Below are 18,634 nucleotides of genomic sequence, written 5' to 3'. Positions count from 1 at the left end.
TATTTTCTCATTACTCATTCAGAATGATCCAGTCACTTTCTGGTGTAAATATTGGGCAGGAAATAGTAGATGACAGATTTGCAAAGTGTTAATGCAATTTGGAACCCCGATAAAACAATTTAAATCTTGTTAATTTAATATGCATATCCATGATCATTTTAATGTTAATGAGAAAATATTGCAGTACGGCCCCTGATTCGTTTCACTGTATAATATACAATGGCCAGTTTATAATATTATGGCGGAACTGGGCATGATCAGTCAAACTGACGTGGCTTTTGAAACTAAACACTAAATTTAAATTACATGCATATTACCTGTTATACTATGAGATTATTTCAATTAAGATGATACGTTTTGGGATAAAGCACCTGATGTGCTTCAGATTAGGGATGTTTTTTGTTCTCATGACTTCCTGTTGCTTTCGATTATGTACGACGTTAATGGTTTGGGATTACCGGGAATGAGATGGCTGAATAGTCTAGTATTTGTAATATTTATAGAATGATGGAATGTGTGTGGGTCCTTTATCGGTGGATTGCACGTTGCTTAGACCGGACGTCAATTTTGAGGTGAAATATCCACAGCCAACTAACTGATTCCTAGGCGCCCCAGACAATGTAATGTGCTTTTTGTTCCTGCTTTTTTAACTGGCGTAGAAATATAATTGTCTGAAATTCAGGCGGTTTAAAATTGTACATTTTCGGCGGCTTGTCTCACCCAGCCTCGAGAGTGGAACCTAAAGGTTAGTTAAGTTAGTACACATGTAAGCTAGCATTGAAATAGTTGGAGACTGGTCAGCTGTATTTGCGTCCATAATAAGTTTCTCTCTCTGAATTAGTCAAAACTGAGTAGCTGCCGGCGTTGACGTTCAAGTTTATTTAGTTGGAACTCATATGCGTTGGTATCTAATTTGGAAATACGATAGTCAGACTAAATCTGTCTGGTAAACTTGAATAACGGTATCAAATACCACAGCTGCATACACATATCAGTCGACGCTATGTATTTATCGTAATCATGTTTAGAACAAGGCACTCGCCCGAATCATTGATCACAATTAACGTAGAAAGGAACCTCCGAGGAAAGGTCCACCATACAGACGGTTGTCTGCTACGAAACTCGGAATAGTTTTACAGCATATTGTAATAACGGAAACAGATTACCGGCTGGAATTTGAAAAATCGTCTAATAGATCAAAGGTCAACAAACACGGCAATCGGTTGCCATGGTACCAACGTGACGCATATGATGTTAATATGAACGTTAATCTTCTCATGTATTTTAGTTACGCGATAAATTACGAATATAAAAAAAATATTTCTGTTCTTTCTGTCTGTTCAGAATTTAGAGAAGCAAAATGGGGGGAAACTTATTTTTAATATTGTTGTTTGATATTGAAGACCAAATCCGATTACGATCTATCATAAACTAAAAAGTTTGCAAGACAGTAGTGGTAGTGTTCGTCGAATGAAAATGACTAGTGCGCATGCGTATTAGAGAATTTCATTTTGCACTGAGCGAAAATTCAGATGCGAGCTTTCATGCCGTTACAAATCATGGTTCTTTATATTCATATTAAACAACAATATTTAAAATTGTAGGTTCTCGTCCAGTATATGTCAATTATTGAACTGCTAAAATTATATTTACGTCAACTTTTCGAGAAAAAGATGAGAACAAACAAATCTGTTGAAAATAAGCTCCTGAAAATTACCCGTCTGTTAAAGTACGTCAGTGACGTAGTAGTGTACAGCAGCATTAGAGTGAATGTCACATGTCACGTGTCACGTTCCGCGCAGAATGAAATTGCGAACCTATTGAACAGCTACAGATTTGAGTATGAGAAAAATACATACATGCCATGTACAAACACAAATTTAAAAACTCGCCACAAGCAGTTGCAACATATGCAATAAAATGTATTTCGATTTTGAAAGATTTTGCTCGAAATTTTAATCTTCCCAGTTACTTCTTGTTTCCCCCACTCTGGGAGACGCGGTTGTGCAAATGTATTCCGCCAAAGTTTGCTGAAGCAAGACAATGACGTCATAGATGATGGCGGACTAATTGTGAGGTTAACAATATCTTAACGGCTTTGATTGGAAAAGCGTGCTTTCTGAAACAGCCGAGGTAGTTAAATCAAGGAATATACATGTGCCAAACACGCTAATCTGAAAACCCACCTCGTATTAGCCGTGTCGGTTCCTTTGTCGGTATTTTGATGTTTGCGGTAGATGGATGGAACCTGCCTTCAACACCCGATCACTGACCGATAAGAATCGTGTCAGATAGGAATCTCTCCACGAGTCAAATCGTTGTCAACTTCACGAGTATGACGTAAGCAAAGTACTAGTAACCCTTGTTACAACATAAGTGTATCTGTAGCGCCTATCACCATGAAAGATAGGACAGTACTTTAACGCCGGTCACGGTGTATGTTACGTCTGGCAACTAAAATAAAACGTAAAATAAACTTATCTCATACTCTTGCGTTTTTAGTGGCCCTTTTGTAATCCGTATATTACACCAACAGATAAGGGACGTTCTGGTTGGCCATATATTTATGCCTTTTGTGCATATTTTCATTCATTTATGTCTTCGACGCAAACTAGCAAACTGACAATTGTTGGCCATGCTAAATATATAATATAATAAACTAAACTGTCTACACAGGACACGAAGTCACTTACATACTCGTTTTTCCCTTGCGTCGCCGACCAATTCTTTCATGAAATGAACAAATCAATACATAATGCGAATGCGATGAGTACTGGGAGATTTTATTCACTTATGTGAACTTAGCATACCATTCGTCTATTATCTGGTTCCGATGATAGGCGGTCCTTGTCATGTCAACATGATTCAAGTACTCCGAGGAGCCGCGGGACTGAGAGTCGAAATGATTGAATCAATGAAGTGTAATATATCTATTAATCTAGATAATTAATGTCCTATTTGGATATTATGGCGAAAGAATAATAATATATTCAATGAAGAGATTGCTAATTATTCTCGTATCTGAATTACTAGTTGCCAACAAAGAATTAGTGGTCTCCTCGTCACAGGGTAAGTATGCAGCGAATTAAACGATCACTATAGTGCCATCTCGAATTTTAGATTTAGTTATTTTGCGAATACAATGTACTTGTTTATCTAATATCGTTATGCATGTACGGACTATAGAACGAGGTAAGTCTGACCACAGTTGTCAATATCTTTTCCACAGTGAAACTAACGAGGGCGCCATTCAACATTAAGTTTCCAAAAGAAAGTCTTAAAATGTGTACTTTCGGGTTGCATTAATCAGCCATCAACACATGTAAAATGTACCGCGTTAAGTCCCATACGAACGACAACTATACACTAAGCTACAACACGTGAAATGGTTATTGTCGGGGGAAATGGATTTGCCCGCCGGACAAGCTGCTGTGCCATTCCCACATACGCATGCCATTTTTAACCTGTATCTGCATCGAAAGTCTGAATTACAATGTACTCTATCCCCAATGTATTTTGCCGTGACTGCCGGCTCACGGCAGAAGAACGTAAAAAGGTTCTGGTAAAAAAAAAAATATGAACTCATATTAAATATGTATATAGGCCGAGATGAGATAATATTTGCATTCGTTTTGTTTAAATTAGCTTAGTGAATATTATATCATATTATATTATATCTTTGACATATACGAACAGTGAAGGTCAGAATAAATTTAGAGGGAAATATCGCATGAATTAATATTACAAATATTTATTATTTACATAATTACCGACAACTGAAGGTCGTACACCGTTGTGACATACATATTACCAGGTAAATTATATTTATTACATGGGAAAAAATGTTATACAGTTAAAAAAAAAAATAGCTTTTGGCAAACTGATGTGTATTTTTGGTTGATAGGCGTACAGCGTACAGTGATTATACCCGTGCCGGGCATGATGCAACGACTCGTTGTCATTGGTCGATATGTGACACGTGCATACGTAGTGCGTGGGGTCATTTCGCAAAAACGGGATATATCGTTTGACACCATAATACTATCTATATGGTTGTAAGACTTATTTTAGTATATAAACCCACGTGACTTTTAAGCTAATTTCATTATTAGACCTAAATGCATTTTATAAAGTTCATATTACTCTATACGTTTGCAAATTGGATACTAGTTGCAACAATTTTTTGGGCTGAATATACTCCGATAATATATACCAGGAAGTGACGTATGGGTTGCATATGCAAACATGGAAGCATTTTTTTTTTTAAAAACTAAGTTTGACAATTTTGAAACCAAGTATTACATTGGTGAGAGGGGTTGTAACAACTTTTTCAACAACAAAAATAGCGCTCTGTGTAAATAACTATGAAGATGTATTCGCTATTTGATTTATTGAATAACGAACCACTATTTTCATTTCTCTTTTATATTTGATTTTGGAAAAATTTCCCCGTGTCTAGAAGACCTTGCTTTTCAAGTTGTTACATTGTTGTCTTAGGGGAAATTTCATTACTAAATTGAACTGGAACCGATAGCGCCACCAACGTCCGGGACAGATATTGTGCGCGTATTCTGTTTCGACTTGACTGCACTGACTATTAGGGCGTAATATCTTTATGTTTTAGATACTATATTAAGAATAGCCAACTTTGTGAAAACTTCAAAATTGTCATCTATTTTCAAAAATAATGCTAAATAAAATGAAAAAATGTTAAGGGAAAATTGAAAAAAAAAAAAAAAAAATACTAATTAAAATTACAAAACACCAACATATGCTTGACCATCCACTGGTTGACTCTTCATAGGAAGTACTACCAATAAGCATAACATTTTCAGGACTAAATAATCAAGCAGAAATGTGTTTTCCATTATGGTATTATTTTACACTTAACTGTTATAGTCAGAGTTGAAGTATAATTTGATATCAACAAACAGGCGGCTCTCTGATTGGTCTGTCTGTTAGGTGTTAAGGTTTGGTAGCCAATCAGGCACAGTTTTGTAAGTACCTTCGCATTGACCCATGACCCTTTCATTTCAAATTTCAAACGTAGGTATCTGTAACATATCGCACTGGCTTCACCAAATGGTTTTAAATGCAGGCTTGGCCTGAATGTGACAACCCTATAAACACACTTGGGAATAAATGAACACAGACGCGATTGTACGGTTCCAGTTTTATTTAGCGCAGCTTGAATTCGACAAATAACGACCGTCGATTTGTCAGAAGATTCCTCACGAACATAGTCAAGCTCAACTTGAACCAATCAGTGGACAGTTCTGTATTTATGACAGGTGTATTTGACTTCAACATCTTAATTTGCATAAGAAATGACGAAAAGATATTCGTTCTAGTGTTTGTATTCATGCATAAGTATTTACCATTTACGCTACGTTAAAACAATGCCAGGTGAGATACGGAGTAAAGTTAAAACCCCGTATGGAACTCTGACATCCACCAGTCAGTCACCAGCCGTGCAGCGAGGTTAAAGCAAGAAGAATGGAAATGTCCAGCGACTTACAACAATCAGAGAAGAGTTACTGTTTCGTGGCGCAATTGGTTCAATTACCGGTAGTTGAAACCACGTTTGCAGCCGCTAATGATTTCTACCGTTCATCCCAGAGCACAAGTGGTATATTTCGATTTGCCACTACCTTGTTAGAAAACGGCTGTCGCGCGGCAGCTAATATATCCAGACCAGTGCTGAATAAACTGGACGTAGGTAAGTTGCAATTACTTGTTATACTTGTATATTGTATAAACTAGCGATAGCAAATTACCACATGGCATGGTAGCGTTCTTTACACAACTGTGATAGGCATTTTTGATGGTTAAAAACCTTTCACTTAGGTAACCGGGATTCGGTCGTTTCCACGCTAGGCTGACAAAAGACACACACAAGCTTCGTTCATGTTCCCAAAACGATTCTCTGCCAAGTCCCTGGTTTTTCACCCGAGACAGCATTAAATCCATCTTTATTTCTTGTCACCCCTTAACCAATTACAATCAGTATAAGAGACTCCAAGGCCTTGCCTTCAAACAAACAACCAATCACATGAAAGTTTTACACATCATAATCAATTAATTACTCGTCAAGCTGTCTAGAGAAAACATTTCTATACATTGTCAACACTAACTAATATTGATGGGGTAATAATCTCGCACTAACATTCCACCAAGATACTACCTTTTTTAAACTCGCAAACAACATTGGTTTAGAATTACAGCTACTGTCTTGTATCTTAAAAACTGCAGAGTCATAAGATGTTTTTGGTTGATTTCGACCAGCTCGCCATCTGGTCTTGTCATTAACCTTTATCAGTATATGTCATGACAACCACTGTCAAACTGACTGAAATATAAATCATGATACAACCCCCTGTTTTACATTCTGCATGTTCTCCGAACATACCGTTCCAATACCAAGGATGTCATCACATTTATATTTCACACGTCAAATACATCAACAATTGTTAAGCAAGTAAAATACACTCTAATATAACAAAATACATAGTTTCAAATGAGTAAATACAATGATTACATATGGTAATTATAATTTCAAATAAAAAGCTATAACTTTAAACACTACTGTTATGATTCTACAATACAATAGTTATATATATTTAAATAAAAAGATTATGAGGTTAAATACATTGGTTATATTTTCGAATATCCTACTCTATCAAGGAGAGGTGCCAGCACTTCACTTGCTATCCCAATTATTCAGTATTGGGTTCCCTATCTACTGCATACTAATAATATCCCTGGGAATCTCGGTATATACTTCAGATAGACCTACCAATAATCTATAATGATTCCCTACCCCTTCCACAGCCATGCACTTACTATCTTTCCACTTTGGTATCTTAACGGCTTTGGGCAAAGAAATTACACGTTCTACACCATGAAATTTGTATTTTAAATCACCCCATTCGATATTCAACACGGACGACATTATACCACGTTCAACTGTTAAATTCTCGATCACGGGTCGCTTTGCAAAGGCCAAATGGCTCGGAGACACGTACAGGGTCATAACATTTACCAAGACATACAGCTTGTCATTGGATATCTCTAAAATTAACTTAGTACGGGGCAATTTAGGTGCACGATACATTATAGAGCGATTACGATAACACTTGCACAATCGAATAACCGCCAATATTAATAAGAATCCTGAACACATTAAAATCAGAATTAACGTTTCATTTCGAAGTTGGATCATGGAACTCTTCAAATCTCGCAAGGGGTGGTCCGTAATTAACTCGTCTACTGGCAAATATAACGTTTTAGCCCGGGCCCTGGGAAGGGTTGCAATCAATATGCTCAAAGTTCTCACCTTACAAACTGTATATACTGACAAAATCAGTGACCCTGTGCTTATAATAGCCAGAATGGTTTCAATTATAGTAATAGTTTTGACTTCCAAAAACGGTAAGGCAGGGGTTTCATCCGTAATGTCGCTAAATAATTTGTCTACTTTTGAATAATAAATTGGTTTATTTTTTTTTAATAAATCTGCCGTTCTGTTTAAATCTACCACCAAACGTGCATCAGAACGTACAATTTCCTCGAAATTCCCTCTGTTAATGGTGATGTTAGTGAGTTGTACTCGCCACGGGTTTTCATACATCGATTCCCCCGTAATTTCTGTCAAATCATCTGGGTCATAAAAGGGTATTAAGAATGGCAAATTTACCGGATGCAGAAACGTGGGGGCCTCGTCTTCTGTGCAACTGGTTAACAATGGCGATACATAGAGATTGTCGGATTTTATAGCGCATCCACAGGGCAATTTAATTATACACATTGTACAACCTTCAATAGGCTCAGGGCTTTTATCCCCGCATGCTATTAACCATTTAGTATCATTGCTATTTACCAAAATATTCCCCTGTCCGATTTCGAGAATCTTAGGGTCGTATACTGGGTTGAGTATTAAATCTGTTTTACATGTGTTACGAATTTCCTCTTTATTATCATAGAACAAGGCCTTCGTACACGACGACTTACGCATATTTATCATGGTAATCACAGAGGGACAATCTTTTACTGTCAGACCAGTACAAGACGAAATTTGGTCTGCACTCATTTCAACGTAGTAAGTTTCATCTTCATTAACCCCAAAATACTCTGCAACTGACGTTACCTTCGTGCGCCCGTTCTTTGCTGTATTATTGTCGAAATGCTGAGGTTTATCACCTAAATCATAAGGGAGGGGCATAGGCATGACTATCACTTTATACACTTCGAATATGTCGTTTTTTATAGTAATGGGAATTCCAACCTTTATGTACACATTATTGTCTGTACGCCGAAATGTCACTCTCGCATTATGGTAATAATAATTCAAATTCGTGTATGCTATATCAAAATTAGGATATTTCTTTCGTAGTTTCTTTCGCACTGCCCTTAAAGCATCCCCTAACACTCTCGGTCCTATCAACTGCAAAGGTAACCTTTCTTGTAATAACACGTCAATCGAACTCACCCTACGTTGTGTCTCCCTTTCAAGTAACTGTAACGCTTGTAGGCGTTGAATAGCATATCGAAACATTAAATGTGTGGATCGCCGTTCATAATTTAATTCTTTTTCTAACGCCTCTTGATTTAGTTCCATTCTGTTCAAGCGCTTTCTCCATTGCGATAAATCAGATACGATCGAATAAATGGCCTCATGATTTTCCTTAATCCCATTCAGAGCATTCCCTATTCTTTTATTCGTTGTGAAAACATATGAATTTAAATCATCTTCGTACGCAACAATTTGATCTGTCATAACCTCGGTGGAACTTTCCAATGCCGCTACATGCCGTCTCAAAATATTTACGTCGTTCGACGTGGCCGTTCCGAATAAAGATTTCGATACCTTCCCTACAAAGTCTAATAATCCCCTCTTCTGCCGTTCATTTCCCAAATTCCTTTTCTCCATCTTTGGAAATAACACACGAATCGCTCGTTCATCTCTCGAAATATGATACATATAGAACTTATTCTGTTGTTCGACTAACTTCAAAGTTTCCCCGTATTCCTCACAAAACTTCGGAATGAGGTGAACTGTTTCGTTCGAACATAATGACTCATTCACACTCATCATAGGAATATCTAAATAAGGTATTGCGAACGTATGATGCCAGTACGTTAGGCTGTTATCGATGTTTGCTACCCGTTCAAACAATACTCCATAATTGGGGCGCAGAACATAATCTCTCATCTGCACAGACGGTTTCCATCGTACGACCAGTAATACACTAATAAATATCAACGCTATTCTCATCTTGACATCAATTTCTCGGGAGACGCACTATAAATTAGTAATGAAATGAAAAGAAAGGGGTATGACACATGATAAATGAAAAATTCGTGGCCAATTCTCAATTTGCGTGGTCGAATGGTAGAATTAAGTACCCACCTAAAGCGTTTCCTATGTTCTCATCAAATTGTCCCTGGCGTCACCGCCCGGCGTCTTCATGAAAGTGTGACCCCCAACACCAAACCCGTACGTAGCTATAGTGCGGACATAACACTTCCATGTAATTTAAACTTAGGCTTTATCATGGATTCTTTCCACGCTCCTTGAGAAATTGTCTCGTATGAATGAATTCGTTAATTATTGTCGTTAGTAATGAATGATGTGCGTCCCAGGGCCTAAATAACACTCGTCTTGTCACACACTAATCTCTTTTTAATATACTTCTAAACCATTAATCAACTTTTCCCGCCTTCTTTTATTCGCTCTTGTCGATCCCATAAGGGGTATCGGATGGTCTTCTAAAAATAATCTCGCCTGTTCGTTTAAATTCTCATAACATTCCCAAGAATTTTGATCTTTTGGGTACCCCACCCATTTAATAAGATACTCTTTTCTACCGTTCCTCAGCCTACCCTTAATAATCTTTTCGATACCAAAATATCCGCTATTCTTACTATTCATCTCTGTGTCTCTGGGCATACATACAATTCAATACCACAAAAAAAACGGTAAAAAAAAGATAGAAAAGCAAGCAATACATTACATTACTGAGCAATAGGGTTAGGGTTCTGGAAAAGAGTTCAACGTCCTTATTGAGTTACACAGTGTCAGTTACAGTGTCCAGCGAGCAGTTCTCTAAGCAATACACAGATAGCTAAAGTTCTAATTCAAAGTCTATATAGCGTCTTCTTCTCTTGTCGTCGCGTTAGTCCGGGTCGTTCTTTGTCATCTTCTTGTCTTTAATGTCGCTCAATTCTTAATTATACAGTCCTATCCGGTACTGGTCCTTCCGAAGGGGTTCTGAAATCTTTATCTCTTCAGCGTTGTACATCGGTGCCATACTGGTAACGGTGTTAGTCGTCGAGCGCGGTTTCTGAGTCGTCTCTGCCATGGAGCTGTTAGTTCGGTTCACAAGAAAGACACCTCTTCGTCATTTCACTTTTCTTCACAGGATGATTTTTGTGTTGAACACAATGCCCAAGGGTTATCCACCACGTGTGATAGGCATTTTTGATGGTTAAAAACCTTTCACTTAGGTAACCGGGATTCGGTCGTTTCCACGCTAGGCTGACAAAAGACACACACAAGCTTCGTTCATGTTCCCAAAACGATTCTCTGCCAAGTCCCTGGTTTTTCACCCGAGACAGCATTAAATCCATCTTTATTTCTTGTCACCCCTTAACCAATTACAATCAGTATAAGAGACTCCAAGGCCTTGCCTTCAAACAAACAACCAATCACATGAAAGTTTTACACATCATAATCAATTAATTACTCGTCAAGCTGTCTAGAGAAAACATTTCTATACATTGTCAACACTAACTAATATTGATGGGGTAATAATCTCGCACTAACATTCCACCAAGATACTACCTTTTTTAAACTCGCAAACAACATTGGTTTAGAATTACAGCTACTGTCTTGTATCTTAAAAACTGCAGAGTCATAAGATGTTTTTGGTTGATTTCGACCAGCTCGCCATCTGGTCTTGTCATTAACCTTTATCAGTATATGTCATGACAACCACTGTCAAACTGACTGAAATATAAATCATGATACAACGATCAATTCAGCGTAATCTAGTCACTTGCACAGAGAATGGTAAACCTTCCAGTCCGTAAACGCAAGCACTAAATTCGCACATAATCTAACAATATGTATCAACTATGAATGAATAAGCTAGTTTTTCGTTTCGCGGATTAGGGTCGTTTGAGGACTGTACCACAATTTATTAAAGTTGAGGTATTTATATATGTTGTGTCGTTCAAAATGTGTACATACTCTGGCCGTAGGTTTGTCAGGCACGAAGCATTACCGAGCTAACTCTAGACTGTATGATTGCCGGCCGTGTCTTGTTCTTTGGAAACGTGTTTAAATGTATCGAATCAATGTCAGTTGTTGTCGCTGCTCAATAATTCACACGTAACAATGTGAATCTGGAAAGAGTGAAAATTTTCAGCCTGGCTTGATTTAGGAGTCTATATTTAACCCAAAATAAAGGTGTAAATGGATGAATTACGTGTAAAAGTTACCACTGATTTCCGTCTTTGCTTAATTATCGTCCAAGGTGAGACGCACAATAACACAAGACAGCTGAATTGTGCATTACAGTGCGCCTGGATACAGAATAATGCTCTAATTCCTGCCCGTATACGCTTGCTGTTACTGTATATACTGCCCTCAACGGTACAGTTCACATATCAATTGTATACGTTTGTTGCCATGCCTTAAATTTATTGAAACTGCATGCGAAGTTGAACTGTGTTAGAAAACAAAGTAACTGTAATAATGCTGGTATAAATTTCTAAATGTGTTTTGTTCTCCTGAATCGTCGAGTTTGAAGTTTAGGATAGAGACTTTCCAATTTACCCCAACTTCTAATCCTAAATTTAATTCTACCTCTACCCTCAATTGAGTGGAGTGGAGTGGAGGGTTTGGTTTAGAGTTGATGTAAGGGGTGGGGTATATTGGGAAGTAACTCCCTTGTTCTGACAACTTAGCGATAAGCTCTTATCTTGTTTTGCAAGTGTTCGTCAGTGAGTATTCCTGCAAAATGTTTTATTTATAAAGTTATAATTTACTTGCAGATTTTTAATAGCGTTTTCTTTTGTTACGCTTTGACTATAATATTCAGCCAATCAACTCCTAGCAATTCTCGGTTTGATGGAATTTTCTTCGTGACAGACGTCTTCACGTGTAAACATAATTACGTAAATGTATCGGAAATGTTCTAATGTTTGGAAAGTTTCGGCTAAAACTGGCTGACCGTTGAATGCAAATACTTTCACAATTTAGTTTTTACTAAATCAAATGAGTTTCCCCACCACAGTATGTACAGCTGATGCATATGCATCCAAGGCACTTCTTAAAGTGGAAGATCAGTATCCAATTATTAGGCAACAACCACAGAAGGTAAGCTGAGCCGCAGAGGTAACGTAGATGTAAATTATTCAAATACGGAAATTAATTGGTAATTCCCACAATCGTGTTCTTTATCAAAACTCCGCGCATGACGGAATGCGTTAACCAATCAGTCAATTAAATTTGAATCAATGCAGCTGTGATAGCACGTTACACTTTCTTTCAGATTATTGCGAAAAGCAAACAGTCCTTGAAAAGAGCGGTTTGTTCAACAGGAGAAAGAATATTGAAAACCACACCCGGTCGACTGTTGCTACGAAGTCTGGAAAGTACCATCGATGCATCTGAAAGGGTCCTTGATTACTTGTTGCCGGAGGAAAAATCTAAATGCGAGACGACTGAGAAGGTAGCTGCACAAGGGGGCGAGTTGACGACTACCATCAAGGGTACACAGACCGAAGAGGTCAAAGTGAAGGTGAGACGAATGTAAAGTGGAGCTAATGTCATTATCGTAACTTGTAAAATGTGCACGCAGTTTTTCCACAATAGATGAAATGTTCGAAACTAAGTTTACTTAGCGAAAGTATTCAAATGAACAGAAAATTATTTTATACATGCATACAATTTTTGTTATTTTTAAAATCTGTTTTCGCAAACAAACTATCACTAACCATAGACTTGAATTTGAACGTACGATTGTTTTTCTTTATTGCTCGAATTCAGGGGTACCTTCAGATTGTGGGGGCGCCGTTTAGATTTGCCGGAATGCTGATTGCTGCCCCATTGCAGTTGTGGGTAAGTACAAAGTTCGAACGATGAGTTTTCAAAGCATACACAAGTGTTCGGCCCCCCCCTCCAAAAATATATTTAAACATTTCCCGTTACAGACCGATGTCCTTCGCAAAGTATACAACTTTCTACTGCTATCGTCTCGTAGAAGTAGACGGAGAAGATCAAGGAAGTCTGGGGCGTGTTCTCCCAAAACTATATCCAACCGAATGAAGAAAACTCCACGAAAAAGATTGACGCCAGTTTCCTTTGTCGAGCATTTCACGAGACATTTCGCTTTGCCATCCAAGGCGTTGCACCTCTTCGGCATTGAGACAAAACGCAGTGGCAGCGACGGCGATATTAGGCGATATCTCGTAGCTTCCCCGTCCGGTATGTAAAATGAATTGTAGCAAACTTGTAAATTATCAGTCACTTTGATTTGCTTGGATGGGGAACAGTTCAATGTCGCAAAAAACAAACATTTTTTTACTGTAGCACTATCGACGTAATACATTATTACGGGACAACTTGTTTTCATAAATTGTCTTCGTACGTCTTTCAGCAAAAGATGACTCTCCTATGTTTCCCCATGATGCCGACAAGAAGCGAAAACTCGACGAGACGTTGACGGACACTGACAGCAGCGACTTCGATCTTGAAGATTACAGGTCTAGTCAGGATGAGGATTACGTCGTAAGTAATCTGCGTATTTCAAGGCACATGAGAGTTCATATTCTTTTGAATTTGACTATTAATAAATGCGTCCTTGGTTGCCAAGGCTGTCGATTAAAACTATTAATTACCGATAAGTCGAAGTTAATTCCCCGTGTCCTATTGTATTGCAGTAACCCAGTTGTGTTCGTACAAGATGTTGTAAGAACCACAATCATGTAAATAGGCTGCACTCGGGCTCTTCATTGTCCCTATTCGGTCGCAGTCTGAGAACGTGGTCTTCTGGTTTGGTATGCATGCACGCACGCTGGTGTGAGTCTGATGTCCGCATCAGTGTCGCATCAGGACATGCACGAGCCAATCAAAAATCGCATTTCTGCCATTCCGCATTTGGTCATGTATGAATACATTTCGGCAACCCATGGAACTATAAACATAGTTCCACTGGGCAACCTAGCTTTAAGTGGGCGTGGTTTCGATCATGTGTACATTTTATGGAGACGTGCATTTCCGCTATTCCGCTAATTCATAGAATGCTTATTGTCTGTTTAATTATTAATTTTATGGATCCAGACCTTTATATATTGTCTGATTCCAGTATTGATCGCATTGTATTCGCCATACAAAAGAACGAGTGCGCGCTTTCGGGAAAACTCGTAGTAGTATTGTAGCTCGAAGCTGCCACCATCCCCCCCCCCCCACACAAGGTCTACAAGGACTAATTACGTTTTTTGCATTATAGCCGTCAAATACCGACTCTGGCAGTGACGATTATTCATCGCACGAAAATAAGGACGACGACGAAACTGCTAAAGTTGAGGCCGCCGCTGAATTGGAGGCTCTCTGCAAAGACAGAGACGAAATCCTGGAAGGTGAAACAATTGGTAAAAGTCGGCGAGTAAAAGTGACCACAAACGAGGTAGATTGAGTTATTCAAGTGAGTGCCTTTGGCTGATATTAGGGTCTCCTCGCTCTCGCTGAATATATCGCCTTGACGTACCTAGACAAATTTACATTTTTTTTTACAAAGCTGTATAACATTGATTGCATATACGATATCGAAAACTCCATCATCCACAGTTTTTTCCAGGACTTTGTAATTTAGAAATTCTCAGTGCGGTGACATGCCTTATAATGGGGATTCTTGTACACACAATAGCACTTAAGATTGCCATCCGTGGGCTTTTCCTGCGTTACCTTTCATTTTGATTTAACGTCATGTGTATCCCTGTCAAATTTATTTCTTTATTTTTTTAGGACGGCTGCACACATAACAAGTCAAAGATTTTGTCGGCATCACCAGAAATTTTACCAACTCTCCACCTGATGGCCCCCGATAGGATCCAGGTTACAGCAACCAAAAGCATTGCACATTCGCCCGTCATAAATCTGCGCCCACAGTGGTCATGCCGTCCTTCGCATTTGTAAATAAATCGCACATCGAAATTATATTTGTTTTCTTCTATGAAAATCGATTGAATAATTAAATTAGTTTCTACCAATGAGTATTTTTGTCCATTTTTACTGTTTCAGCTTGTTCAAATATGTCTGGTTTGGTTGAATGTGTAAATGCCCCATGGTTTAGCTGTCACTATGACATTAGCCGGTCAATTAATGTTCAAATCATAACTAAACTGTTTCGATGAACTGTATCAGTCACAATTCAGGGATTTGGAATGCAGTCATATCGGAGCTGTAAACGTCCAAGAGTTTTTCGATTAAACTGGTGGTTACGGAACAGTAATCTGAACGCGTTTCAAGTTCATATTTGTATAGATTAGAACTTTAGATGCTGTAGTTTTAAATTAACTGTTGAATCGCGCAAATAACTCTGCCGGTTAAAGAGTAACGGCCACACTTGTAGTCCGAATCTTGTAAATAACTGTGGCCGAACGTAATTTACATGTATATTTAGACGCGTATTCTAAGCGAGATTATCGAATTGTACTACCGCCAGTCGAATACTGCAAACGTTACATTGCCCCTAGACTGGCCCAGCTGTGGCGATTTGTTTTCAGTTAAAAAAAAATGAAAAAAATAGTTTCGTAAAAGGTGGAGGTGAACGCGAAACCACCACAGACTGGTCTTGTTTGCAGCAAGGGCGCGGCAAAAACGTCCAGTCCAGATGATTTTGCGTTAAAACCTCCATTTCGCCATTTTTTAATAATCGCCCACACTGTGCCAGCCTACATTTCTCCGTGGCCGTCGGTGAAATGATGTACTAGTAATTTGCATAATGTGTTATTCTCGGCGACTCGTTGGGTGTAGTAATTATTTCGGCTCTCTCAATAAGTAACACTACTGTATTTTAGTTAGTTTTACAGATTCGATGAATATTTCGCAAATAGAAATATTTTGAGGTTAATTAATTTTGAAGTGACTCTTGCAAGCCATGTTGTATCGTGTGATTGCATTCAAAGTATGGCGCTCAAATCTTGGCGAGGTGTATTGTTGGGCATTTGGATTGTACTGTTGACAATTTGCACCAATTTATTTATGAGCAAATTATGCCAATAATCGAATGAAATATACTTGAACGGTAAATTTTCATTTTGCCATGTAAGCAAATGGAGCCCTCGATTCTAACTAATGTGTTGCCATTGAAGCTGTGTTGTATTAAACAAATGGTCTTGTGGCTTCTAAGTTTAAAAAAAAAAAAACTTGCACAGACGACGTAGATTGAGTTTTTCAAGGGAATGTTCGGCTTGTATGATTAGTGTCTTCCAGAAGTTCTCGCAAGAAATATCGTTTACGTACATGTACATTGATTGCATATACGATATCGAAAACGTCATCGCATATAGTCGTTTCCAAAAGGTGTTCAATGCTTGTACAACACTAGTTTTAATTTATACTGAGCGAGGCAAACCATGCCCAATGATTACCAATTCTCAATCCATACATGCTCCTTCCTTCACACTACGAATTTTGTGCAGGACTCGCAGTGTCTCAAAAAGCAAGAGCTTCTTTAAAAACCATAGCCAATACAAAATCTATTGTAAAATCCTATAACGCATTTTTGTACTTTGTATCCCAGAAAAAGTTCTCGTAGTTGGCTTTATCCGGTACACATTACGTGACAATTGGGTGGGGTGTTGATCGTCGCATACAATTCAATTTGCATTTTACTAGTTTTGTTAGCGTGCACGTGTTTCTGACACGTTTCATTCTTCACATAATTTACAAGAGTGGGGTTTGCACGAGAGGGCGTTTTCCGATCTGAATGGAACGTTTCGATTTCTTTACAGAATAATTCTCAACGAAATGTAGAAATATACAGCCTCTAAAAAATGTCATTGCAAAACTATTCAACCGACGACCAGTTTGACGCCACAAGCATACGAGGCGTAATTTTATTGCGTTTAAAATTGTTCTATTTTCAAACTGCGCATGCACACACGGTGATGCACACTAATTAGGTAACGTATCACTGGTTAAAGTTATTGGAATCATTTTGAGCAATGGTACTCGAGTGGGATAAACGTTTCTCTGTAGTCTCTATGAATTTGTAACTTGCTATGATTGCGTTAAAGAAATAGAACCTGTGGTGTCTTTCAACAATTTACTAAAGCCTGATCAAAAACGTCTCGAAACGCTCCCATCAGTTTTTCGATTTTTCAGCTCGTAATGATAGAATCGGTCAATTTATAATTACCATGTTGCCTACAGCATTTTGGCACAGTTTACTGAAGACTAGTTTTTCATTCCTTATGAATATTAACTTATGTAAATGAGATGATGTCATGCAAATCCCTCTCGCCACTATACTTTCTTTATGGGCTCTGCGCGAGCTGCTGTGGAACGCCGAGACCCGGTGAAAACAGTACAAACTCAATTTAGATAAGCACATTGATATATTGTACATATAGGTGCAGTCTTGTTACATTGTTCAGGAGAGTATCAACATCGGTGCAAAACTCGTACGTTGCAGGTTATTGTAAAGTAAACTGGGGAGGGGACCTGCAACCGCAGTTGGCATTTTCTCTTAACGGAAAAGTAAAAAGCAATGTAGCGATTACATTCATAACAGTAAAGGCCCTTTCTACTTGCTCTATTATTCAATTCCGGAACTGAGTTTCCAGCTCGTATACCGAGAACAACCAACCACGCATATTTGAATAGATGATACCGATTTTATTCAGTGAATCGCATGATAATCTCTCGCCATAGAAAATAATTTTCAATTGAGATATCATTGAATAACCTCGTACGCACATCACTGGTTAGTCCTTCTGGAATACTGACATTTATAAAAGAATTACTTTGCCTGTGCGTTGCTTAGAAATACAGCTCGCAACCAATCCAGCTCGCAACCAATCCAGCTGAGATTTTGACAGATGAAGAATTGATTATGCCGACAATATAAGAAGGCACCATGGGCAGATATTCGAAAACAATACGATGCTTTGAAAAATGCATTTGTCAGTATATCTGTCGAATCACGTATAAATTCTTGTTTGCAGTCCCCCCCTGGGTATGGACACAAACGTGGAATCGTAGATGTATTGCGTTCGTTGTACGAGCGAAGACCGAACCGAACACGCTTTGTCTCCACACAAGTGGAATTATTTTCCAATTTTCAGTTGAAAGTAAAGCTCAGATTGTGATCAGAGTCCAGGTTAAGCCAGTTTTGTCTTTTCTGGAAGATCTACTTCCTAATAGTTATGTTAATAATCCTTTATTACACTGCATGGCATACGTCTCGGTACTGGTTTTACAAAACAGTTTACTATGATTTCAAGATATGGGTAACAGGCACATTAAGGACATACACTCTGAATATACGTACACGTTATGGCGCCATACTAAACGACCCAATTAAATGACGTACGCCCCATTACGCAACGCCAGGCGCGCGTC

General features: G+C 38.3%; 2 protein-coding genes across 3 annotated transcripts; one reads left to right on the top strand and one right to left on the bottom strand.

Annotated features, from left to right (window-relative positions):
• The first annotated feature begins 5,410 nt into the window (after positions 1-5,410).
• On the top strand, positions 5,411-15,280 carry LOC102802866 (uncharacterized). 2 transcript variants are annotated; one of them, XM_085506924.1, is made up of 8 exons: positions 5,411-5,719; positions 12,300-12,382; positions 12,558-12,806; positions 13,055-13,126; positions 13,219-13,492; positions 13,665-13,795; positions 14,517-14,711; positions 15,032-15,137. In XM_085506924.1, exons 1-7 carry the CDS (start codon positions 5,497-5,499, stop codon positions 14,700-14,702), a joined length of 1,218 nt encoding a protein of 405 aa, XP_085363050.1. In that variant the 5' UTR covers positions 5,411-5,496; the 3' UTR covers positions 14,703-14,711; positions 15,032-15,137. The 2 variants fall into 2 exon arrangements, with proteins under 2 accessions (XP_085363050.1, XP_085363049.1); XM_085506923.1 differs by having other exon boundaries at positions 5,432-5,719; positions 14,517-14,693; positions 15,032-15,280.
• On the bottom strand, positions 5,905-9,576 carry LOC146735002 (uncharacterized). Its single transcript, XM_085506922.1, has 2 exons — positions 9,410-9,576; positions 5,905-9,301 (listed from the first exon to the last, which is right to left on the bottom strand). Exon 2 carries the CDS (start codon positions 9,272-9,274, stop codon positions 6,740-6,742), a length of 2,535 nt encoding a protein of 844 aa, XP_085363048.1. The 5' UTR covers positions 9,275-9,301; positions 9,410-9,576; the 3' UTR covers positions 5,905-6,739.
• Positions 15,281-18,634: the final 3,354 nt, after the last annotated feature.

Source organism: Saccoglossus kowalevskii, chromosome 13, assembly GCF_978046115.1.
Source record: "Saccoglossus kowalevskii chromosome 13, keSacKowa6.1, whole genome shotgun sequence".
NCBI lineage: Eukaryota > Metazoa > Hemichordata > Enteropneusta > Harrimaniidae > Saccoglossus > Saccoglossus kowalevskii.
This window is presented reverse-complemented; position numbering and strand designations above follow the sequence as displayed.

Excerpts from the sequence above, each read along its gene's own strand:
- LOC146735002 (XM_085506922.1), bottom strand. The coding sequence starts at position 9,274 with ATGAGAATAGCGTTGATATTTATTAGTGTATTACTGGTCGTACGATGG.
- LOC102802866 (XM_085506923.1), top strand. The coding sequence starts at position 5,497 with ATGGAAATGTCCAGCGACTTACAACAATCAGAGAAGAGTTACTGTTTC. Across the intron at positions 13,796-14,516 it reads GTCAGGATGAGGATTACGTC|CCGTCAAATACCGACTCTGG; the intron begins GTAAGTAATCTG and ends TTTGCATTATAG. Across the intron at positions 14,694-15,031 it reads TAAAAGTGACCACAAACGAG|GACGGCTGCACACATAACAA; the intron begins GTAGATTGAGTT and ends TTATTTTTTTAG.